This window comes from Vulpes vulpes, chromosome 13, assembly GCF_048418805.1.
Source record: "Vulpes vulpes isolate BD-2025 chromosome 13, VulVul3, whole genome shotgun sequence".
Taxonomy (NCBI): Eukaryota; Metazoa; Chordata; class Mammalia; order Carnivora; family Canidae; genus Vulpes; species Vulpes vulpes.
Genome location: NC_132792.1, coordinates 97054879 through 97081080, shown reverse-complemented (window position 1 = coordinate 97081080; position 26202 = coordinate 97054879). Strand labels below are relative to the sequence as shown.

Below are 26202 nucleotides of genomic sequence, written 5' to 3'. Positions count from 1 at the left end.
CAGAAATAATCATTTTAAGCCAATGGAGGGTATAATCTGGAAATTTGCTTTGGTCTCATGTTTTAACCTATTGTTCACCACTTAAAAGATCACCTTCTAAATGAACTTATTTTGATGTTAAGTAATGCAATGATTGTACTGCTAGTTTTATAAGAAGAGAGATATTTTGAAAATTACATATTTGGCTTCAGAATTACATACCAGAATACCTGTTCCAAGGTTATCTGTCTGTGAAGACCGAAGATTGTATCTTATGTATGATAATTTAATGCTTGGAACAAAGTCGGGATGGATTTATGGTCCATTAATTTTTAGATATCACCAACTATTTATGTTTTATTTTCCTGGTGGTTGAATGTACAATGCATAAAGCACTGTAGATTTCCATTGGGCCAGTCCTTAAAGCTACTATTCCAGTAGTTTCATTAAAAGAGGGAAAATGTTAAAATATGCTTATACTATACACATAGAATCTTACGTGTGAAAAAATAAATGCATGCCACACATGTAAATCTTTTTGTTTACATATGCAGCTTTTCTTTCCAGGGATGATAGGTGCCCCAGAAACAATCGCTAATCTCTGTAACACCCCAGAGGATAAGGAGCAAGAATTATTATGTTCATATTGCAGGTGAAGTACCTAGGTAGGGACAGATTAAATGACTTGGCCAGGTCACTCACTAAGTCATGAAGCTAGAAATAAAACTCCAGACTCTTGACTTTCCATTCTCATTCTGAATCATTGCGCTCCTGAAAACAGAGGTACCAGACCTGTCAGTATTTGTGTTTTTCTTCACCTGAAAACTAACCATTGATGTAAATCCTGTCCCTGTTAAGGAACCTTGCTGTGTGGCACTTGCACACACATGATACTGAGTCCCTGAAGGGCAATGCAGAGAGTACTCTGCCGTTACAGTGAATGAACTCAGGTAGCAGAAGGATATCAGTAAGCCAGCTTCTTGAAGGCCCAGCCTTGTGAGGAACTAAAAGTATCCGAAGTTTCCATAACTCCAGAGCTTTGGTTAATTTCTTTAACATCTACAGTGACTCACTCCACCTTATGTTACTTTCTCCTTAATAATTTCAGATTGTCCATATTGTTACAGAGTCAACATTCTTGGAAGATGTGGTCCCTGCCCTCAGCAGACATGTATCTTAACACTAGACATACTTAATGGTACAAAAGAAGCATTGGCATCACCCCAAACCTTTCCGCACGTCTTCTCTTTCTGCTTCTTTGATCTGGTTTCTTTCCTTTTCTTTTTTTTATTGGCTACTTCAATTAGACTCGAAAGCCAAAGAGTGGCCAGGACCCTCAGCATTTCTCAGCTGGCAGGCTATAAACTGAGACTGTCAGGTCCCTGATTGGCACCTAATCAGCCCTTCTTTGGTGTATTTGTCTGTTCTTCCCCCGCAGCCAGGATAAAAGCCACATCCAGTCTTTGCACTCTCCTCCCCAGGTTAGCCCATAAGGGGCCAGTGGCTTATATCACAAAGGTACTTTGTACTCTGGTGCTTTTTTTCTGTGGAATACCTTCTTCTAGTATGACTTCACTTTTCTGTTAGTGAGCACATTTCCCCATAAATATGACCGAACAGGTGTTGCTCCACCGCTAACTGAGTTTCCAGCTGTCCTCCTCCGACACAGACTCTGCAGAATCTGTTGTTTCGTCCTTTTAGGCAGACTGGAGAACCATCAAGCCTGAGATGGAGGTCTTCCTTGCAGGATATGGCAGTTTTTTTGCCAGAAGATGGTCGGGAAAGCCTGGCTGGCTAACAAAGACAGGCCTTCAGCGGCTGGGTGTAGTTCCAGTTCTGCATCCCCTTTGGCAGGATCACAGAGGCTGCTGCAGTGTGGCCAGCCAGCAAAATTAGGAAATAAGGACCTCTTTTATTTACTCAGGCTGCTGAATCATGGGCATTCCTGTCTGCTTGGAGAAAAGTCAGGCGGCTCTACTTTCCACTGAAAGTCTCAGGAGTGTTTGAGACTTTCATCTCGGAGTGTTCACACACTTGTTTTAATGTGCTTTATGGAAATGGTGAAACTCAGCAAGTACAGTTGCTGTAGAAAAACATCTGCACTAACTATGCACACACATTTGCATCTTTAAATAGACTTTTAGGCCACGGAGCGGGTTTCCAGGAAAGTTGTATGTTTTTTTGTTTGTTTGTTTTTTTCCGGCTGTAAGAGCTACAGTTCTCTGAGAGTCACCTAGTGTGAAGTGACTGATTCCAAAAATTAAAATTTAACATGGACATGTTAAGTACTTCACATTGAAATGCAGAAAACCTGCCATCACACAGAATGACATTCCTGTAAGTAGCACTTAGTGCCGAAGGGGGGAAAAAAAAGAGTTCGAGTTGATTCAGAAACCAGCACTTGGAGAATCCTCCATAGTTTCTTCCATGTGAAAAAAGAGCTTGAGATTGTTCAAATATATATTAGCCATCTAAATGTAGTTTGCATGGTGACTGCCAAAAAGCTAAAGTTAATGGGGACAGGCAGCTTTCAAAGACTTAGGTAGACCTCAGAGAATGTTGGCAACACCACCATCACCACCAAAGTCTTGGGAGACGAGTACCCTTGGAGCATGGACCAACCCCCCTGGGAGTTTTGTCAGTGAGTTCCTTGTGTGTCTCTGGGAGCACACATCCGTTTAGAGTACCAGCAAATGAGTTTCTTACAATTTAGATTTTAAAATAGAAATCAGCCTTTCATGAAACCATTATTTATTTTTCTAAAAGTAGCCTTCCCTGCTCAAACTTCTTACTCTGCTTGGTCTGTTCCATCCCCCAGCTTAAGCCTTCTGAGTCTTTAACTCTCTTTCCATGTATTTCAGTTACAAAGACACATCATCTGTGATTTTCACTTTCTTTTCCCTCAAGACCAAATAATAGGGATCGGAGAGAGAGAAGAAAAGGCTTTCCAGCTCCCTTGAATCCTGGTTGAGAAAAACTTGATCCTACCCCTCGACTCACTTGACATGTTGAAATTTACAAGCTTAAGAGAACAGTTATGTAATAGGGTATAGTCAGGCATGGCCCACAGACAAGAACCTGATTTAAGATTGGTATCAGGGACTGCACACTATTTATAATGGTCTGTTGCTCTGTAATTCTTTGTACATTTGTATAATAATATATCATGCCTAGACACAATCTACAATTTAATAATAAGTTCACTTGCTAAATTTTTTAGGGTCAGTAGTTATTTTCTTTGAATCTAGATTCATGACAAATTCTGATTCACTGTTTTCCCAACTGTACCAATGAGATGATGTGTTCGAAAATATTTTTCAGTGAAACAATGAGATACATCTTTTAAGATAACTGTGAAATATAGTAGATTTTTTACCTAGAATGCTAAGAAAATTTAATAAATAGCAATTTTCACTTAATAAGGGAAATATTTTAAAACTTTGGTTTGTTTTAGGGACACCATCTTTAGGTGACTTAACAGTTTTTTAAAAGGAAAGCTAGAATCACGATTGAGTTTTTTGTTTTGAAATTTTAAAAATTTTCTATTTGATGGTGAGTTAAGTTTATCTGCCTATGTTCTTTCTATGCATTCACATTCACCTTTAAATTTAAATCATACCCACAATTATCAGACCCTTTCTTATGCTGGAAACATGTTGGGTAATAGACTCATATAAATGAGGATGCAAAATCATGCGATTTTCAACTTCTGTTGCAAAGCTTTGTTGCAGTGGGCAGGGATCCAGGAATGGTGTTTGGTTGTTTTCTCAGAGTTAGATGGTTGCCATCTGGCATTGATAGTGAGATGGTGTTGTCATCAGTTTCTAGATGCAGGAAAGGAATGATCCTCATCTGTTTCCTGTGGATAAGCAGGAGGTTGATAATCTAGTAAAATCTTGTTACCTTAAAGAAAGCAGACATGGAATTTGTTTACATAACGCTTGCCAGTTTCTACTTTTGTGTTAATAATATAGCTTGCTCGTGATCTTCAGCTTTGAAGAATTTAAAAACGTATTTGGTCACTTTCGAATTGAATTTTATTAGAATATCCTAATACTATTCTAACTGAGCCTATTATCCTAGTAGAATCACTATGCCCACCAGCTCCACTCAATGGTCTTGTCTGCATTTATGAAAAATCTTGCTCTTTTGGAGAGTGAAAAGCTTTTACAATTTCTTCTCCTGCATGATGGATTGTCTTGAAAAGCAAAAAAGAAGTTTTACAACCTATTAGAGAAGGTCTTATTTTCCACTTGGACGTTAAGAAAGCAACAGAAATAGGAGTGCACGTCTGCCAAGAACATAGTTAAAAAACACCTAATACAAGGTAAAGTTACTTTAGGGGTAACTTGCTAAGGTTATATCTGGCTCTCAGTGTTGTTTGTCTTCTTTTTGTTACTCATAAATCTTTCAGCATTTACCATAATCATTTATCACTTTTCCTGTTTCCAGTTTTTCACAAGTCGCTTTGTCTCTGCTCACCTCAAAGCGCAGGTCCTGTTTGGCTAAGGAAGTTCATGCTGCTGAAGCTTTTGCAAAAGGAAGAAATGGTGGGCCACCTCTTGAACTTTCCAAACAAAATACACTGTTACAATCTGGCCCTTGTGAAACTCTCATTTTTTCTTGATCCTGACTGATCCTACCCACATGTAATATCTAGCAGTACCCTTCTAACATTTAATAATCCATTTTCTGGCCTATGGTATTCGAATCTTTCAGTTATTGAAGCAATCCTGGTTGTCTTTCATTACACAAGACGTAATTATTATTGTGTTCTCTCTCTTCCTTCATGTGCTTACTTTTTAATATTTTTTTGCTGAAAGCAATAAGGTCTGTATCAATAAGAACCCCATAAAAGATTTTGGTCTTCAGAATTGCCTTTTTATAGAAAAACAAGCAAAATGCAGAGGGAATTTTTTATTAAATATTAGACATCTGGGTTGACTGCATTAATTTTAAATCATTCCTGTAATATTTCCTCTTTTCATTTGGTTCTTCAGATGCTCACACAATATGCAAATCATTTTAGAATGAATACAGAAGAAACATTAAATATATTAAAATCTGCATTTTAATAAAATTGTCGATGTGTAATATATACCTTGCTTCTAAGGAAAAATGATAAAAAAGTAATAAAAGAGGGCAATTTAGACATAGAACTATTTAATATCTTTTTATATTTTACAACCTAGTAAAAAGTCAACGTAGAATAAAAGCTTTGGGCTTTTTAGATCTGGAAGTGTTCCACTCGAACCTTTTGTCCTTCCAGTTTATTTTCCCCCTCCGAAAGGTTCTAGACAATCCGACAGCACTTGTTGAGATGGTAGGGTCAACTCACCATCGAGCTCTCAACACTTAAGATGACATGTTCCATTGCTTCTCATTGCAGATGGAGTGGACGTTGAAGATGATCCCACTTGTTCTTGGCCAGCTTCCTCGCCCTCTAGCAAGGACCAGACTTCCCCTAGCCATGGAGAAGGTTGCGATTTTGGAGAGGAAGAAGGTGGCCCTGGACTCCCATACCCATGCCAATTCTGTGACAAGTCCTTTAGCCGCCTCAGCTACCTAAAGCACCATGAGCAGAGTCATAGTGACAAACTGCCTTTCAAATGCACCTATTGCAGTCGGCTGTTCAAACACAAGCGGAGTCGAGACCGCCACATCAAACTCCACACAGGGGACAAGAAATACCACTGCAGTGAATGTGATGCCGCATTCTCCAGAAGTGATCACTTGAAGATCCACTTAAAGACTCACACGTCCAACAAGCCATATAAATGTGCCATTTGTCGCCGTGGGTTCCTGTCCTCTAGTTCCTTACATGGACACATGCAGGTTCACGAGCGGAACAAGGACGGGTCCCAGTCTGGCTCCAGGATGGAGGACTGGAAGATGAAGGACACTCAGAAGTGCAGTCAGTGCGAGGAAGGCTTTGATTTTCCGGAAGACCTCCAGAAGCACATCGCCGAGTGCCACCCCGAGTGTTCCCCCAACGAGGACCGAGCGGCCCTCCAGTGTATCTACTGCCATGAGCTCTTTGTGGAGGAGACTTCCCTCGTGAACCACATGGAGCAGGTGCATGGTGGGGAGAAGAAGAACTCTTGCAGCATTTGCTCAGAGACTTTCCACACGGTTGAGGAACTGTACAGCCACATGGATAGCCACCAGCAACCGGAGTCGTGCAACCACAGCAACAGCCCTTCGCTGGTCACGGTGGGCTACACTTCCGTGTCCAGCACGACTCCGGATTCCAACCTCTCAGTGGACAGCTCAACCATGGTGGAAGCTGCCCCGCCCATCCCAAAGAGTCGAGGGAGGAAGCGGGCTGCTCAGCAAACCCCTGACATGACCGTTCCCTCAAGTAAACAGGCAAAAGTTACGTATAGCTGTATTTACTGCAACAAGCAGTTGTTTTCAAGCCTGGCAGTTCTGCAGATTCACCTGAAAACTATGCATTTAGATAAGCCAGAACAGGCCCATATTTGTCAGTATTGCTTAGAGGTGTTGCCCTCCCTCTATAACCTAAACGAACATCTTAAGCAAGTGCATGAAGCTCAGGACCCCGGTCTGATTGTCTCTGCCATGCCTGCCATAGTCTACCAGTGCAACTTCTGCTCCGAAGTTGTCAATGACCTCAACACCCTTCAGGAGCACATCCGATGTTCTCACGGATTTGCAAACCCTGCCGCTAAGGATAGCAACGCGTTCTTTTGTCCCCATTGCTACATGGGGTTTCTCACTGACTCTTCCCTAGAAGAGCATATAAGACAGGTCCATTGTGACCTCAGTGGCTCCCGATTTGGCTCTCCAGTTCTCGGAACTCCAAAAGAACCAGTAGTAGAAGTCTATTCTTGTTCTTACTGTACAAATTCGCCAATATTCAACAGCGTTCTTAAACTGAACAAACATATCAAAGAGAATCACAAGAACATTCCCTTGGCCCTGAATTATATTCACAATGGGAAGAAATCCAGGGCCTTGAGCCCTTTATCTCCTGTGGCCATAGAGCAGACGTCTCTTAAGATGATGCAGGCGGTGGGAGGTGCGCCTGCGCGTCCGGCTGGAGAATACATCTGTAATCAGTGTGGTGCTAAGTACACGTCCCTAGATAGCTTTCAGACTCACCTAAAAACTCATCTTGACACCGTGCTTCCAAAACTGACCTGCCCACAGTGCAACAAGGAATTTCCCAACCAGGAATCCTTGCTGAAGCATGTTACCATCCATTTTATGATCACCTCAACGTATTATATCTGCGAGAGTTGTGATAAGCAGTTCACCTCAGTGGACGACCTTCAGAAGCACCTGCTGGACATGCACACGTTTGTCTTCTTCCGGTGCACCCTCTGCCAAGAGGTTTTTGACTCAAAAGTCTCCATTCAACTCCACCTGGCCGTAAAGCACAGTAACGAAAAGAAGGTCTACCGGTGCACGTCTTGCAACTGGGATTTCCGCAATGAGACTGACTTACAGCTCCACGTGAAACACAACCACCTGGAAAACCAGGGGAAGGTGCACAAGTGCATTTTCTGCGGGGAGTCTTTCGGCACTGAGGTGGAGCTGCAGTGCCACATCACCACTCACAGTAAGAAGTACAATTGCAAATTCTGCAGCAAAGCCTTCCATGCCATCATCTTGCTGGAGAAACACTTGCGGGAAAAGCATTGTGTCTTTGAGACCAAGACTCCCAACTGTGGGACGAATGGGGCTTCTGAGCAAGTTCAGAAGGAGGAGGTGGAGCTGCAGACCTTGCTGACCAACAGCCAGGAGTCACACAACAGTCACGACGGCAGTGAAGAAGATGTGGACACCTCGGAGCCTATGTATGGGTGCGACATCTGTGGGGCTGCCTACACCATGGAGACTCTGCTGCAGAACCACCAGCTCCGAGACCACAACATCAGGCCCGGAGAGAGTGCCATCGTGAAGAAGAAAGCCGAGCTCATTAAGGGGAATTATAAGTGTAACGTGTGCTCTCGAACCTTCTTCTCTGAAAACGGCCTCCGTGAACACATGCAGACCCACCTCGGCCCTGTCAAACACTACATGTGCCCTATTTGTGGAGAGCGGTTTCCCTCCCTTTTGACCCTTACCGAACACAAAGTCACACACAGTAAGAGTCTCGACACCGGAAACTGCCGGATTTGCAAGATGCCTCTCCAGAGTGAAGAGGAGTTTTTAGAGCATTGCCAAATGCACCCTGACTTGCGGAATTCCCTGACGGGATTTCGCTGCGTGGTCTGCATGCAGACAGTGACCTCCACCTTAGAACTCAAAATCCACGGGACATTTCACATGCAAAAGACCGGGAATGGGTCCACAGTCCAGACCACGGGGCGTGGCCAGCACGTCCAAAAACTGTACAAGTGTGCATCTTGCCTCAAAGAGTTCCGTTCCAAGCAAGATCTGGTGAAACTTGACATCAACGGCCTGCCATATGGTCTGTGCGCCGGCTGTGTGAATCTCAGCAAGAGTGGCAGCCCAGGCATCAACATCCCTCCCGGCACGAATAGGCCGGGCTTGGGCCAGAATGAGAATCTCAGTGCCATCGAGGGGAAAGGCAAGGCAGGGGGACTGAAGACTCGCTGTTCTAGCTGCAACGTTAAGTTTGAGTCTGAAAGTGAACTCCAGAACCACATCCAAACGGTCCACCGAGAGCTTGTGCCAGATAGCAACAGCACACAGTTGAAAACTCCACAAGTGTCGCCAATGCCCAGAATCAGTCCCTCCCAGTCGGATGAGGTAACTTGCCTTTTTACTCTTTGCTCTTTAACCTCCTCAAGAAACCCTTGCCACTCAATGTGTACGCTTTCTGCAGCTTTATTTATTGTCGTGTGCCGAGAGATGCTTAGATTGAAATGCAGTGGGTCCCCCCCCTCACCCCATAGCCATTAGCCAGCAATTACTTGCTTCTTGATAAGCAGCATTTTGGCTCGAATGGTGCAAAATAGGACTAATTCCAGTCTCCCTAGGATATTGTCTTCTCTATGACTGAAGAGATCAGCGCTCATGCCAGCACCACTGAGATCTGGAATCTCAGCGTAGCTTCACCGCAAGTTGAAATCCCCAGCTATGACTTGTGTGTATGGTAGAGAGATAATGACATAAAAGTAAGATGCTATGGGCCAACATGCTGGCTTAGAGTAAATTAAAAAGAATATATATATTTGTGGGTAACAAATTGGGTAAGGGTGGCTCTATAATACCATGTTGTCAACACTCACTGTTTCTCTTTGTCTTCTGGGTGGTGAGCAAAATATTTTCTCACAACAGGATTTTTTAAAAGCCCCGACATTTAGCAAGTGCCACGTGCCTAATGTTCCTTTTAAAGGCTTCCCCTTAAATATCCCCAAGTCCTCACTCTCTGGGTTTGGGTTTCAAAATTAAAGTGGATTTTTTTTCTTAGTTTCAGAGTGGTTTCATGCCTTCTTTGCCATAATGAGTATGAAAAATAAGTTCATTTACAACGAAATAGTTTTATAAGTCACCCGTCCTTGAAGCTGAGCAGAGGATGGCTCATTCTATTATAATTTCTTTATGCTTTATCACCTGGTTTCTTAGCGTTCTTTCCACTTCCCTACCTGCCCCTATCTGGAGATCCATCCAAATGAAAACCCCAGGGAGATCTATCTCCCTTCAGTTTGGGGTCACTGCATTTTCCTTATCTTGTCTCCACACTCACACCCCCTTGGAGGTCCCCCTGCATGTCCCTGCAGATAGCCATCAGTCAGCTGGTAGGGGAGAGCTGGGAAGACTGACATAGAGCCCATCCTCCTGAAATATGGCATCTGCGTGACAGGCAAGCTCCCAAACTTTGAAGCTGCTTTCCTTTCTCTCCTTCCAAGTAAATCTGCACCTTTCTCTCATTTAAATAAATGAAGTCCTTTCAAACTGATGAGGACAGCTGGAAGAGCATAGTTTTGATAATGGCTCAAGGCTCATATGTTGGATCTGGTAGTTTCTTTTGGTAGTTATATGAAGTGAATTACTGTTTTCCAACTTTTTAATCTCAAACGTGTTTATACCTATAGAAAAGCTAAAGGAATAACACAGTGATCCTGTGTGTGTGTGTGTGTGTGTGTGTATTCATATCCAGTATTGCAGATTTACCAGATATGAACGTTTTGTCATGTTTCTCTCTCTCTGCAACCTTTTTATTAACCTGAACCACGTGAAAGTAAGTTTTAGACATCATGATCTTTCTAAGAAGATGGATATTTTTCTATTTAACCATAATATTATTAGTTAAGGCAATTAACTAAATCAATTAAGGAAATCAAATAGATCTGTGATGTCAACTATAAGATGTCCATATTCAAATTTACCCAGTTGTCCCCAAAACGTCTTATTTTTAAGATGCTTATGCACTAGAATTTTAGAAAAACATTTATGCAGAAAATTACTCCTCTCCCCCCAATTCGATTTTGCTACACTTAACAAGTAGAGAGGAGTTTGTATATTCATGTGTAATTTAAATGGTGCACAAAATTGATTTGAAATGACTGTATTCGTGTGTGTGTGTGTGTGATTGTGGTGGTATGTTCACTTAAAATCAAGCAAAATTGGGCTCTTGTTTCTTAGTAGATTGCGGAAAGGCATGTACCTGTTCCTGGCTTATGTTTTCCGATGTTCCTAAATTACCATATATTATTATATTACTTGAGGTGAGATTTATTTTTTAAATGAAGGAGGATGTATGAATAGTCTTTACACGTTAATTTGGTTAGAATTACTGGCTTAGAGAGAACTTATCATTAGGGGATGGTCAAGTTTTAATTATACTTAAAATCTTAATGATGAAGTTTAACTATATCCTGCACTTAAATAGAATAATGTATAAAATATTTGTAAAAGTACTTCTTAGTATTTTGTAAATACTAATTACTTACTATTGTAATTCCTTTTTATTTTATTTATAAGATTTTATGTATTTATTTATCTATCGATTTATCTATCGATTTATTTATTTATTTATTTATTTATTTATTTATTTATTTATTTATTTAAGAGAGAGAGCTGGGAGAAGAGGGTAGCAGGAGTGAATGTTAAGCAGTTTCTATGCCCAACGCAGAGCCTGACACAGGGCTTGATCCCCTGAACCAGAGATCATAACCTGAGCTGAAATCAAGAGTCAGGTGCGAACCAACTAAGCCACCCAGGTGCCCCTAATTGTGATTTTTACAATAGTGTTTTTTAAGCACCTAGATGCCGAGGATTAAAAGTGACTCTTTACACAGGAGGATATCTCCTTATTAAGGCTGATTAATAAGAGCTTGTAGTGGTGTCCTTATCTGACCAGATAATAGGATTCAGTTGTACATATTTCCTTTGTACTTCAAAAGTTCACTAATTTGTTTGGCATTTTTATCATTGTTATTATTTTTCCTTCATTATACTATTTAAGTCATAAAATTTCATGTGGTTACTTCCTTTCTGATATTCTCTGCACTTAAAAATATACAGTAGGCCATATTATTTGGACTTGACATAGAAAATTGTCTAAACATATATGAAATTTTACATAAACAAGCCCCAAAGTAATGCCTTAGCAAGAGAAAGACATGTAATAAAAATTAATTTCTTTACATTCTTTGTTAGTCAAGCTAAGCTTCTGTGACTTCTGTGTATCGTGTAAATTTTTTACCACGTAGGTAAAAAGAGAAGCTATTACATAAGTCTTTGCCAAAACACAAATATGCCATGTGGGAGTAAATTTTATCACAAAAAGAAGTATGGCATGTATGTCTCCTGACTTCAGTGTCCTAGGTAGGAATGAAGGACTTAGTGCTGTAGGTGGTATTTTCATCTCTTCTTCTTGCTGAGGATTGAGACTTCAGAAGAGAAAAGAAGACCACAGGACATAATAAAACCTGGATACCCAGATATTGTCAAGAACAAGATTAGATTTTTTTCTGGACTATGACTTGTGATCACATAGGGATATTGGTAGACACTGGAATGGGTATTTCAAAGACTGAAAAGAATGTTTTTTGGTTGAGACTAGATTACCTATTTAAAAGGGATTTAGATATAATCTAAGGAAGGATAAGTACTGTGTAAATGCAATGCATGTGATCCAAGAAATGGATGAAAGACAAGGCACATGACACTTACGGGAGGATAATAGTAGGTAGCTGTCATGTAATGGGGAAATTTGAAATTGAAGACAAAAGATCTGAATGTGAACCCCTTTTCTTCTGCATAATGCTTTCCGAATTTGTGAACATGTTTTCTTTGTGCCAAAATCCTATAATTATCAATCTAAATTTGCTATGGAGTCTTTGTTTTGAATAAAATGTTTGGGGGAACCTATTCATTTCCGTTTGGCTCTCAGAGATCGAGTATGATATACATTTATGCATCACCTATGATACCTGCAATGATTCCATAAATGGTAGAGCTTAACCTGACATGAGAAGAAAAATCTAGATTTTTTCAGACATGAAACACCTTGCAGAGTTACTGAAATTTACTATGTGTTGAATAAATGTTAGTTCTTCTGGACTTCATTTACACTGGCTGGCCTGATCAAGTTCTGCCTCATTTGGACCTTAAAGTGTTTTCTTATGATGACATTAGAAGTGTGTGTCTTTCTGCTTCCATTTCTCCAGGACGTCTGATAGCTGGGTTTCTTCAAGGGGTTATTCACTCACATTTCAGCTCACACCATCTCTGCACATTCATTGAAATTGCTCCTGCAAGGGTATCATATTGTGTCTGTGTTGCTGGGTACTCATGCAAGTGCCACAGATTCAGCCAGAAGGGACCATGGAGATCATCTCATTTTGCTGCCTTATTGTATAGATGGCAAAACAGACCCAGATAAATTGAGATCTAAGATGGCACAGCTAGTAAGTGGTAGCAAGGAGCTCTGAGAATCCAGCTCTCTAACTCCAGGTTCAAGAATCTCTTTTCATAAATCCACTGGACTTTCCTCTAGCTGCTGTCTCATCCGTATTCTTTCCATAAAATCCTCTCTGTAATTGCTGTCTTGTTTCCTGTTGTCATTCACTTCTCCCGCCCACTGCAAGTGATTGTCTGCTTCCATCACTTTACTGCAGCTGGCTTCTTTAAGTCTCTGTCAATCCAATTGACCAATGCAATGCTTCTTGTTTTTTAAGAGAACTTATTATAGTTTACCTACTGTTTTACTTGTCACTATTGGCCATTTCTTCTTTTTTTTTTTTTTTTTTTTTTTAAATTAATTTTTATTGGTGTTCAATTTACCAACATACAGAAAAACACCCAGTGCTCATCCCGTCAAGTGTCCACCTCAGTGCGGCCATTTCTTCTTTATCAAACCTCTGGCTCCCCCCTCCCGGGTCCCACAATAGACTGATCTGTAGCCTACCTTCTTTGTCTGCTCCTATAAGTTTGTGCCCTGTTCCTACTCTCACTCTGCATACCCCCTCCATGTGGCCTCCTCCACTCCCATGGCTTCAGCTACCACATTTTTATGGATAACTTTCCAAAAGATGTCTCCAAAATGCAGGAGGAAACTTTCAGGGGCTGATGGAAATATTCTGTATCTTGATTATGGTGGTGGTTACACAACTGTATGCATTTATTAATACTCACCCAATGTAAAATTAGTGAATTTTGATATGTGAATTACCTCTTGTTGAAACTGATTTTAAAAATGGTATCTATGACTTACACCTTTCCACTGATATTCAGACCTATACACACAGCTGCCTGCTGGATAGATTCACTCACATGTTTCCATACACTTTAAACTCAGTGGGATCAAAACTGAACTCATCATCCTTTCTCTGAACCTGCTTCTTTTTTCACATTTTCTATTTCACTTGTGAAGCCACTGATTTTCTTGTCTCCCTTTTCCCCACATCCAGTTGGTCATCAAGTGATCTCTATTTCCAGCTCATATATATTTCTTAAATCAATCCCCTCCTCTCCATTGCCTTACCACATTTGTAATTCAATCTCTGATCATCTTTCACTAAACTACTGAAGCAGCCTCCTAATTGTTCCCATGGACTTTAGTCTTATCATCTTCAAATCCATCTCTACAAAGCTGCCAGAACAGTCCATCTAAAACACAAATCTGAATAGCATGTCCCTCCCTATTTGAAACACTTTAAGTCTCTACCTCCATCCTTATAGGATCGTATAATATCCTTCTATTGTGAAATATAATGTGAGACACACTGCCTCTGTGTCTCACTAAGACTGCACTGTCTCCTCTACCCAGATAATCTCCCTCCTCCCAATAACCCTCCACCTTCCAAAAGGCTGTCCAACTTAGCCTCTCTTTGGAGGTCACCTACTCTAGAAGTCCTCCTATGACCCTGACTTCCCACCACAAACATCTCTCTTTCCCTTGAATGCTCTCTGTGTACAATATGTCATAAATATACAAAAATTGTCACATTGCTTTATAATTACCTCTTGACATTTCTCTTCCAATGAATCCCTCAGGGTAAGAATTTACTCAATATCATATTTCTAATACCTATGACAGTGCCAGTGCCAGGCCTACGGTAGGCAGATGCCTCTGTGGATGCATTTCCTGGACCTGTGTCTGGTTGGTGGCTCTCCCAGAGCTTTTTCCCATACATGGTAGTATGGCAGGATAACTGGCCATTTGGTCTTTTTTCATGCACGAGCCACCTGGTACAGTGACAGAAATCTAGAAGGTGTTGGATAAATGTGCATTCTTGTCCTGAGTGTGTTAACTATAGGATCACTAGCTACACTTTCTTACCCCATTTGGACTCAGGATGTTCCATCGTCATTGATGTTGCATCAGTTTCTAGTTATTATCTTACTCTCCTTCAAGGCCTGCTTTCCCAAAGAAGTTGTAGTTGGTCTCACCAAGGTGGCCAGTGGTCTCTGGGTTCCAGAGAAAGCCTTTCCATCTCCATCATCCCTGTAGTGTGATGCAGAGCAGAAGGCTCTTTCCTCAACATGCACCTCAGACTTCATTGCGTTTCTCTCTAGTTTTCTTCTTACTTTGGCCTATGGAGGTCTTTCCTCCCATGCTGCTTCTAAAAGTGCAGAGATTCTTTGAGGCTCATCCTTGGCCCTCTTTTTCTTCTCTGTCTACTCTCTCAGGAGGCATCTCATTTATTCATGTGGCTGTAACTCTATGCTATGAATTCCCAAATTTCTATTCAGAGCCTAGACCTCCTCTTAGTTTCAGATTATTGTGTGCTACTGGCAGCTTGACTTTTCCATTTTGAATCTCTTTTAGATGTTTGAAGTGTAATGAGTACAGTCTAAAGTCTTGATTCTCTCTCCTAAAACCTATTCATTTTCCAGACTTCCATTGTTTGAGTAAAGGGAACCACCGTACACCCAATTACTCAAGCAAGAAATTAGGGAGTCATTCCTGATTCCTCCCTTTTACTCATTCCCCACGTTTAATCTATTAATAAGTACTGGCTCTCTTGACTCTGCCTTTAACAAGTATCCCGTCTATGTCTTTCCGTCTCCAAAGCCATCCTCATGGTCTGGGCTGCGATCCTCGTCTGGATGCTGCAGTAGTCTCCTATTGGATCCCTGTCCATCTTCTGCCTGCTTCCAGTCCATTTCTCGTGCTGCATTGTCCAGCAGACATGTGAATTACATGGAGTCACTTAACATTCTTCAGAGGCTTCCCCATGTCACTCAAATATAAGCCTAGCCCCCCACCTTTCCAGTTTGTGAAGCTACCCACAATCTGGCTGTAGCTGCCTGCCCTCACCTTGCTGGGTGGCTTCTCCTCACACAATGTGCCTGGCCTCCTGGCCTCCTGAGTGGGGGTTTGCTTCCAAAGCTTCACATGAACTGCTGGATTATCTGGGCTCCTCTTGCCAGTCAGCCTGTCTGCACCTTTCTCATCAGTCAGATGGGCCTCCCCACAAAATTTTACCAAAGTTAGTCTCTTCCTTAGGATCTCCTTTTAAAATAATATTTTTTTACTTGTTTATTTCCCAACATGCTTGTCATAAAGTCTCGATCAGTATCAGTTGAATAAATGGCAGAATAGTATATACTCGGTCTCTGGATGTATATGCATGTATATCTAGTAACTGATATGTAGAGATATAAAGCTTACCCAAAAGTTCTTGCATGCTTTAAAATCCGGTTTGATTTAAAAAATTAAAATAAGCTAAAAGGCCTGAAGTTTCTAACAGTTGGACAATCATTTTCAATGTGAAGGTCTGTTGTAAATTTCTTGAAGTCAGCATTATATATATATATATGTATATATACACATCATTGAAGTTTTATTTGCCAACATGTAGTATAACACCCAGTGCCTGTCCCGTTAATTGCCTTCCTCAGTGTCTGTCACCCAGTCATCCCATCCCCCCACCCGCCTCCTCTTCCACTTCCCCTTGTTCGTTTCCCAGAGTTAGGAGACTCTCATGTTTTGTCACCCTCTCTAATTTTTCCCACTCATTTTCTCTCCTTCCCCCTTTAATCCCTTTCACTATTTCTTATATTCCCCATATGAGTGAAACCATATGATGATTGTCCTTCTCCAATTGATTTTCCTTGAAGTCAGTATTCTTTCTTTATGGTTCGTATCCTGAAAATGGCATTGTACATGGTGGTAATTCAGAACCCATTCAAGTTCCACAGTTCTCTTTTATTTTGTTTTATGCGATTAAAATTCCCACATAAGGATGGATTTTAAGTTTTTATATTTCAAATTGCCAATTCTAAGTTTTGCTAAGTTAGAAGAGCAAAAATTAGGTAAGCTTCTAGGTAAATAATATTTTAATATTTTAAAATAATAAGTAGACAATTTACATGATCAAATACATTTTTAAGATTCAAGATGTTCTCGATTTAGAGTGAGCTGCTTTGCAACGTTCAGATTTATTGTTGTTTTCAATATTTGTTTGGCAACTAGAGTGTACTAGTACAGGGAGTTAATGACCTCTGGCAAAAATACCAGGGTGTGGGTCATGGAAGCACCTGCCTCACATCCACTCTTTGTCCCTAGTGCCATGCTTACCTAGCATTGACATTAAACACATTAAACTTGCCTCCACTACCATCCCTACATTTTTTGTACTTGTTTCCAGTTCTGGATTTTTTTTGCTGATGTGCTCCATATGGCTCCAATGTCTTTTTAGAACATATGAAATTCAGAAATAGGAGTGTTTTTGTATACAACCATGAATCTTGAATTGCACATCATATTTGTTCCTTGAGTACTGAGCCAAAAGAGCATAGAGTCATCCCATGTAGCAGCAGAATTCTGTTTAGGGGGAGCATTTTACATTTCGGTTTATATGGTGTTCAGGTGGAAATTAGTAAATATTCAAGATGACTTTGAATGATGAAAGAAAATCAAGAGCTGCATTCTGGATCTCTTATTACAGTAATGCTTCACTCACCTATAGAGATGGGATTTTCTATTAGATGTACTTTATCTTCCTAGAAATTTCCCTACAAATTGCCAAGTACTTTTAAAAAGCTTAAATAGCCATATCCTTATTTATACTTTTTGTTTTCACCTTTCCACATTTTTTTGTTGAAGTTTCTATCCTTAATCTGCCCTTCTCGTCCCCCACCCTCATTTCCTATTACTTATTTTCTATTAGTTATTACCCTAGGACAGATGACTAAAATATCAAATTTCAAATGTCGACCCTCTTCTGTGGCCCAGTCTTGGATTTTCAGCTACCTGTTTGACATTATCAATAATGCCTTCTGCTAGCCCTTTGACCAGATCAAATCATAATTTCTTCTTCCCCCAGTTTTCAACAGTGTTCAGCTTTCTTCTAGTTACTCTTATATGAAACTTTGCTTGTATTTCCCACTCTTCTCTACTAACCTTTTGGATCGACCACTCTCAAGCTACTGTATTGTGTCTGCTGTTTGCATCTCTTGTATCCTTTGTCCAGGTCATGTCTGTCCTTGCACACTGACTGCTCCCTTTCATGCTATGCCTATCATAAAAGAAGTCTTGACCATTTTATTTATTTATTATTATTTTTAAAGATTTTGCTTATTTATTCATGAGAGAGAGAGAGAGAAGTAGAGGGAGAAGCAGGCTCCACGCAGGGAGCCCGATGTGGGACTCGATCCCGGGACTCCAGGATCACACCCTGGGCTGAAGGCAGCGCTAAACCGCTGAGCCACCCGGGCTGTCCAAGTTTCAACCATTTTAGAAGTCCAAGTTCACACAAATCACATTCTCTGGTCACCACATTATACAAGAAAAAAATTATCTTTTTAAAAATCTCCATAAATGTAAAAATTAAAAACACACACGGAACAAAGAGGGCATAAAAAGAGAAGTTAAAAGAATCTATAATGGAAAGAAAACTATCTAACAAAACCTGTGAGATGGAAACAAAACAAGACTTAGAGGAAACATGGCTATAACATAAGAATACATATTAGAAAATTAAAAAGGTATGCTATCCATAAGCTAAACATCCAACTTCAGAGATTGGAAACAGAACAAGAAAACAAGCCCATGATAAAACCGAAGAGAGGAAAATAATAAAGCAAAGAACAAAGGTAATGAAATGGAAAATTGACAACAAGGAGGCCAACCAAGTAAAAAACTAGTTCTATGACAAGACTAACAAAATTTATAAACTTCTGGTGAAATTAATCAAGTTAAAAAAGTAACAATAGATAATATTAATAATGAAAAGGGAGCCATAACATCATATGTGCAGAAGTTTAAAAGATAGTAGGAGAGCCACTACGTATACCACAATGACTGAAATAAAAATGAATGCAGAAATTCTTACTTTGCAAGCATGGAGAGCAATTGGAACTCTCTTGCTTTACTGGTGGCAGTGTAATTTGGTACAGGTGCTTTAAAAATACTGCTGGGTAGTATATACCAAAGTTGAGTACTAGCCAACTCTATGACTCACAAATTCTACTCTAAAGTCTGTATCTAAGAGATATAAGTGTGAATATTTACCACAGGTTATGAACAGAGATATTTATAGTGGATTGTACACATAAGGTTCAAGCTAGAGTTAATCAAAATGTCTGTGATTATAAAATGAATAAATACATTCATACTATGGTATGAACTCATTCCATTCACACAGTGGAATACTACACAGCAACAGAGGAGAATGAACTGCTATATAACAATATCAGTGATTCATAAACACAATGTTGAAAAAAAGGAACCAGGCACATACTACTAGTACATGACTCCATTATTATAAAGTATAAGAATAGGCAACACTAATCTGTCGTGATCAAAGTCAGAACAGTTAGCTCTAGGATGGTATGAAGTGGAAAAGGAAAAAAGGGATTCTTTTGGGTCCTAGAAATGTTCCATATCTTGATCTATGTGGTGATTAGAGTGTTACATATGTATATGTAAAATTTCACCCAGCAATTCACTTAAGTTTATAGCAGTTTAGTATAGGCTATTTCTCAACTTTAAATTTTATTTAAAAAAATTCAAAATGCACAAGATAAAAAAATAGGAGACTATTATGAATAAGTTTATACTAATAGCTGGATAAATTTGATTATATAGAAATGGTCTTAGAATAGTATGTTACCAAAGCTGGCTCAAGATAAAAAAAAAGTAGAATGATTTCATAAACATTAGAGAGTTTAATAAGTTGTCAAAAACCTTCCCACAAAGAAAATACCAGAGCATACACATAATTCCAAAGCTGTCCCAGAAAATACAAAAAGAAGGGACACTCCATTTAATAAGTCCAGTATACTCTCCATATTAAAACCAGACAAAGATAGTAAAAGAAAAATTTAGGCTATTTTATATTTTAAAAATTTAAAGGACATATTAACAAACTAGATTCACCATGTTAAAAGATTTTATACTATATTAAACTGATTTTGTCACAAGAATGCAAGGTAGCCTCAATCTCAAGAAATTGAATTTACCACATTAGCACTTTAAAGGAGGCATATTAGATGTTTATCTCAATAATTGCAGAAAAATTTAAATTCAACATATTTTCATGATTAAAAAACACAGGCAGGAATTTCCTTACCCTAATAAAGAGTATTTAAAATATTATTTTTAGCAAGGATAATAGTTAGTGGAGAAGTTTCAATGCAATTACTAATTAGTAGTAAAATAACTAATAGAGTCTGTTCATTAACCTAGCCAACAATGTAAGATAAAATAAAAATGACTTTAAGTAAGTATAAAAAAATAGCACTAAAATTGAAGAGAAGCGAATCAAATTGTCATTTGGAGGTCTTATACTTGTATGTAAAACAATACTGAAAGAATCTAAAAAAAATGTTATAACAAAAAAAAAACTTTAGTAAATTTGTTAGGTACCAAATCAACTCATCAAGTCAATTCGATTTTTATTCACCAGCAAAAAGGTGAAAAAAATATAAGTTGTAAAATAATATGATTTATAATAGACACAAAAATTAGATTACTTAGAAATAAATCCTATATGGTGTTCAAGATATTTATGGAGAAAATGGTAAAACATAATTGGAAGATATTTCAAAGACCTAAATAATGATCATGTATAACTCATTCATGGGTAAGAAGACTCAATACTGTAAACTTAACAAATATCCTTAATTTGACCTATAAATTATAGGTACTCCATTGGAAACTTCAACAGGTTTTTAAATGTATTTTTTATGTTTTTACTTGTTGGACTTGGACAAGCTGATTCAAAGATATTATATATGGAAGAATGAAAGGTGAAGAATAGTAAAGATTCTCTTGAAGGAAAAGAACAAGCAGGGGAGGATTTGTCCTACTATGCAAGTGATTTATAATAAATGTGCAGCAATTAGGATGATGTGGGATTGGTCCACAGAACAAAATAAAGGTTCTCCAAGAGCTATCAGACATATAAAAACTCAACATAGATTGTAGCTATCTTTGTACATAAGTAAGAATACATGGAGTATTCTATTCATTATCCGTTTGGAAAAAAAATAAAAATAAAATAGAATGCTCACGAGTAAAATGTGTGAAAGACAAAACTGTAAATCTTTTAGAAAAATATATAAAGAATATTTTTATGACCTTAGGTTGGGGATGATTTCTCAAATAATGCTCAGAGAGTATAAATCACAAATAAAATATCACAAATGATAGGTTAATCTACTTTAAAAATAATAATTTGTTTACCAAAAGTTACTATAAAGTGAGCAAAAATGAAAGCTATATTTGATAAAAAAAACATTTATAACACATATAGCTGGGTAATATTAGTTTCCTAAATATATAGAAATGACCATAAATCAATAAGAAAACGCAAACTAACAAATTAGAATATGAGAAAGTAACATGAAGCAAATTCACAAATAGGAAACACGAAAGCTAGTAAACATGTGAAAATATTTATCCTTACTAATAATGTGGGAAATGCAAAATCAGACAGAGAGTAATGGGTTGTCCGGAAAGAACACACAGGAAGCTAAGTTGCTTAATCATTATTCTTGATGTATTATTTATGGTATAAATTCTCTTTGTAAGCATTTAATATTTAACATAAAAAGCAAAAATAATCAGAGTCCTAAGTATACAGTCAGTATCACTTACCATAAATAAAAGATATCAAACTAATACAATTAATACCAAATAATGTTTTAAAAATTCTAGATATAGACTTGTACCTACAAAAAGCTGTTTTTTCATTGTTGCCAGAAAATTTATCAACTGTTGTAGAGATATTAAAGACCTATTAGCATCTCAGTGAGACTTTTTTCCTTTGTGTATTCAGAAAGAACAGTATCCATACTTTCCAGTTAAGGTGGTACATATCTCACACTTTGGAGAACATTAGCCTATGGCATTAACTTTTTATTTCTCACTTGGTACTTCAACTTAAGATAACAGATTTATTAATTTCCTGCTATGTGCAAGACATTAGGCAATCAGGTTTGTAAAGAGGATGAGCATTATACAAGTATGGGCTTTTGAATACACAACTTTCTCCCCTATATGGCCCCCTGAGGGTGTAGAGTTTACTAGGGAAAGATTAATGTAGAAAAATAAGTATATTATAAATTAGAATGGAATGTGTGCCATAATAGAAGTACTAGTGAACTGCTAAAGTAGTTCAGAAGAGGTAGCAGATAAGGAGGCAGGAGTTAGCTTTACAGATATCTGTGTAATGAGCAAACAAATTGGAAGAACTTCTAAAGCAAAAGTCCTGAGGCAGCAGCGTGCCTAGCTGGCTTAAGGAATAGCAAGGGGCCGGCGTGGCAGGGGCCCAGAAAGCTGGAGAGGGTGGAGGCACGGCTTGGCTTGGTATCCTCCATGTTTCTCAGGAGAGTTCCTTACACATGAGAGGTTCCTAGTAAACACTTGTAAATAGTTGAAACCTGGTGATTAAAACAAAGGACAAAAAGAAACAAAGACGGAAAGATTTCTCTGAGAACTAAATGGTAATACAGTTTCTTCCAACCACACATAAATAGAACATAAGACTCCTCATAAGTATGTAACATTCTATGCAATTCATTTCCTAAAGAGATTGAATGGCAGGTGAAATCCTGTAAGAAATCCCCATATCAAGACAAATGATTTATTTTGTTGAATTAAACATTGTATGACACAAGCCAGTCTTCAGTTGAGTCTGAAAATTTTTTTGTTATTCTGAGCCTGACACTCTAGGTATAGGGATTTTAAACATATGTCACATAACATAGAAGAAAATATTGTGCTTAGGGAAAAAAAGATGAGTACAAATAACAGTTGACAGAACCATCTGTGTCATCTAACTTGTCCTTCCTCAGCTTCAGTTTGTTCATTGCTAGCATGGGCCTAATCCATACTTTGCCTACTTTGTAGGGTTATTGTGAAGAGCAAATGGTATATGTATATACGGAAGTCCTCAGCAAACATGAAGCACCCAACAAAAACAAATGTTGTATATGGTGCATCTTTTATATAATATCTAGTCATAAGTCTACATATATGCCTATGTATGTATGCACACATTCCTATAATTTATATATGTAATGTTTTCAATTTAGTTATTTTGTATTCTAGAATAATTTCATCTAATGCTATCTATGGATTATTTGGTCAAAATGGATCAAAATAAGTTATCACACTTCCACAAAGTTGGTGAAATAGAAAAGCATAATAAAATATTAAAACAGACCTACAAACAATGAAAACCAAAGAATAAACAGTGTAAAGACTACAGAGTTTAAAATATTACTTTATTTGCTTGGGATCAGAGATCGTGTCAGATAACAATAAGTATAAAGAGTAGAAAAAACATGTAAATAAGTGAGTTTGTAGATAAAAAAGCAATTCTAAGTAAGAGATGGAAATTTTTCTATAGTACTGTTGGGTTGAAACATCATGGAGAACAGAAAAAAGAAGTATTGGGGAAATAACATATGAGAAAACTAAAAATTGTAAATGAAAGGCATATTAAGTGAATCCCAAAATGAGACGGTTTTTCCCCTAAGCTCAAGAAGCAAGTGAATAGTTTGAAAAGCAGTTAATTTTAAAAAGCTATTATTTGTTTGCCTAAAACCCACTGGCAATGTTCTCTAGGGATCAAATATATTTACATTCTGCAGAAAGGAAAATGGTGAAAATTTTGTGGGGTGTTTTTTTTGGACAGGATTTGTAATTTAGATGCATAACTCCTTATTTTTAGGATAGAATGCTATATTTAAAAATCACTAATAAGTAAGTGGTTGAGAGAGATTTCAAAGCACACATGCGCCATGATTTAGAAACCAAAACAGCTCTCATAAACCTAACTTGACAAAGTCTGATGTTAATATTTTCATTTTAAGATAAATCTCAGGATTATCTCGGGTATTTTATAAGTTTGGCTAGCAGTACAGCAAAAGGAGCTGTGATAAAATTTCTTGATAAATGTCCAGAAATATAGAATTTAAATGTGAACAGGGACCACATATTTAACAAAGATCATTCTTTAAAAAAAAAATAAAATAAAAAGCCAGGAGTGGAACAGGAAAGGTAGACAGGAGGCAGAATGAAATGAATAAATGAGGTAGCTGGCAGGAAGCCCTCTAAGCTTAATGTCTAGACCTACTGGGATTGGAAAATTGACATCATTTTGGTGGAAGACATCTCCTTTCAGCGAAATGAGTCTGGATCGATATCATTTTGTTATACCAAATTTAAATAATTTGAAAACAGACATTCCATACCAGGCATGGGACATTATTTGGATCAGTTTGTGTCTAGTACATGCATTCATTCTGCTGTTACTGAGTTTCAGACCTGTGACAGGCATTGTATGTAGGCACTGGGTACACAGTGACATACAGATGAGTATTTTCTGCCTCTCTTGGCAAAGAATTAAACCTCCAGAAAGCAAGTATACCCTCAAATAGTGAATCATATACATATTAAGATGGCGAGCAGTTGGCAGGATTAGAAATAGGAATATTCTCAAAGGTCTAGTAAGAATATTCAACAATAAAATTCTAAAATGTCTTTTAAAATAATGACTGATTTATCACCTGACTGTAAGGAACATCTAAAAAAAATTACAGTGCTTGCCTTGCACAGATTCTATTAAAAATGGTTGGATTTGATATTGTGATCCTTTTCCTAGCACTTTCCCCTCATATTCTTTATTGTGGAGCCGTGTTCTCATGGAGCAGAAGTCCTGTTTAGAAAGGGCCCCCATATTTTCTCAGGTTATATTCTTGGACATTTTTTATATGGGAAGTCTGTAGCTTTGTAAAATATATTATCAATAAGGATTATGCAGAGCTTTTTAAAGTCTACCATTTAATCTTTCTGGGATAATCTGAAGGGGGGGACTGGAAGAAGGTCTTATGTGGTTGTGTGATGCAGAATGTAGGCATGTTTGGTGGCGACAATCTGGTTCCTTCTAATAAATTTCTCTGAAAACACTTACTCTTGGGTATACTTATAAAAAGCCCAAATCAATTCATTTCTGTATAGTTCATGCACTCCTTCACAAATAACCACTGTCAGGCAGTGCACTGGGTACTGGAGCTCAAGGAGAAATAAGACATTGTTCCTTAAGTGACAGGAAGCCTTGGAATATAATGCGCATAGATGTTTTGAATATGACACAGTAGATTCCATGCTGAAAGAATACACTGGGAAGTGAGGATCCACAAAGACAGTAGGAACTACCAGTGGAGAGGTGGCGCTATAGAGGTGATCCTGTGGTCCAGTGCAGAGAGGAGCCACAGCAAAGTTTGAGGCACAGTGAAGAGCCAACTGGGCAATAGTTAGCAATTCCTTCGTGTCAATGTGCTACCCCACCATAAAGGTGTGGCTCTATTCATGGCAGTCCAGAGTTTGAGGCTTGCTATGTTGGTCATTTTCTGTGCATTCCAGGCAAGGATGCTTCATCTCTCCAGTCTTCACTCTCATTGTCCATGATGAAGAAATTTTTTATTTTAAAGATCTTAATTTATTTATTCATGAGAGACACACACAGAGAGAGGCAGAGACATAGGCAGAGGGAGGAGAAGCAGGCTCCATGCAGGGAGCCCGATATGGGACTTGATCCCAGGACTCGAGGATCACGCCCTGAGCCGAAAGGCTGTCACTCAACCACTGAGCCACTCAGACGTCCCTGTGATGAAGAAATTGAGATAGATGACCTCACCCATCCCTTTCAGTTCTAGAACTGCAACCCTGTGCTAGCTCATACTAGTACCTTTGAAGATGTAAAAAATATGGGGACATTTTATTCTTTTATATTAAGATGCTTTTTGGAATGACGTATGAGAAAGAGTTTTATAAATCCTGATAAATTTAATTAAAACAAGTGGTTGAAAGAACCTGGCTGCCACTTTTGCATGTATGTATATTGTAACTCGCACAACAGGATTTAGAATAGGTGAAGTCAAGGAAATGCACCTCTATCCTAAAACAAAACAAAACAGAACAAAACAAAAAATCCTTAGTGCTGAAGAGTACCAACAATGAGAATAATAAGTAAACACCTACAGTGGTATGTGGGTGTAATTGCCAGCACGCTTTATGGAGCAGGTGGGGTTTCAGAAGCAATTTGAAGGAGAAGAGAAAGGTGGTCTGACATGCCTCAGTAGGAAAGCTGCTCAAGTGGAAGGGATGGGTGAGAGAAGACAGAATGTAAAATGAAAACAGGGAGAAAGAACCAGAAAAACAAAGGAGAAGAAAAAGAACAGCTGAGAGAAGGAGGACAGGAGGTAAGATACCTCAATGGAAATAAGAGCAATAAAGGACAAGGTAATTTGGGTACACCTAGGGTAACTAAAATGACCTAAACAAGACAGAGACATTCTGTAGAGAAGGTACAGAACTAC

General features: G+C 38.5%; 1 protein-coding gene across 8 annotated transcripts in view; it reads left to right on the top strand.

Annotated features, from left to right (window-relative positions):
- Positions 1–26202, top strand: part of ZNF521 (zinc finger protein 521) — a 275219-nt gene that overhangs the window by 110084 nt on the left and 138933 nt on the right. For all 8 annotated transcript variants that reach the window (XM_026006512.2, XM_026006515.2, XM_072735121.1 and 5 more), the window contains one exon: positions 5369–8721. In XM_026006512.2, the coding sequence (XP_025862297.1) occupies positions 5369–8721 (3353 nt within the window). The remainder of the gene's footprint in view (positions 1–5368; positions 8722–26202) is intronic.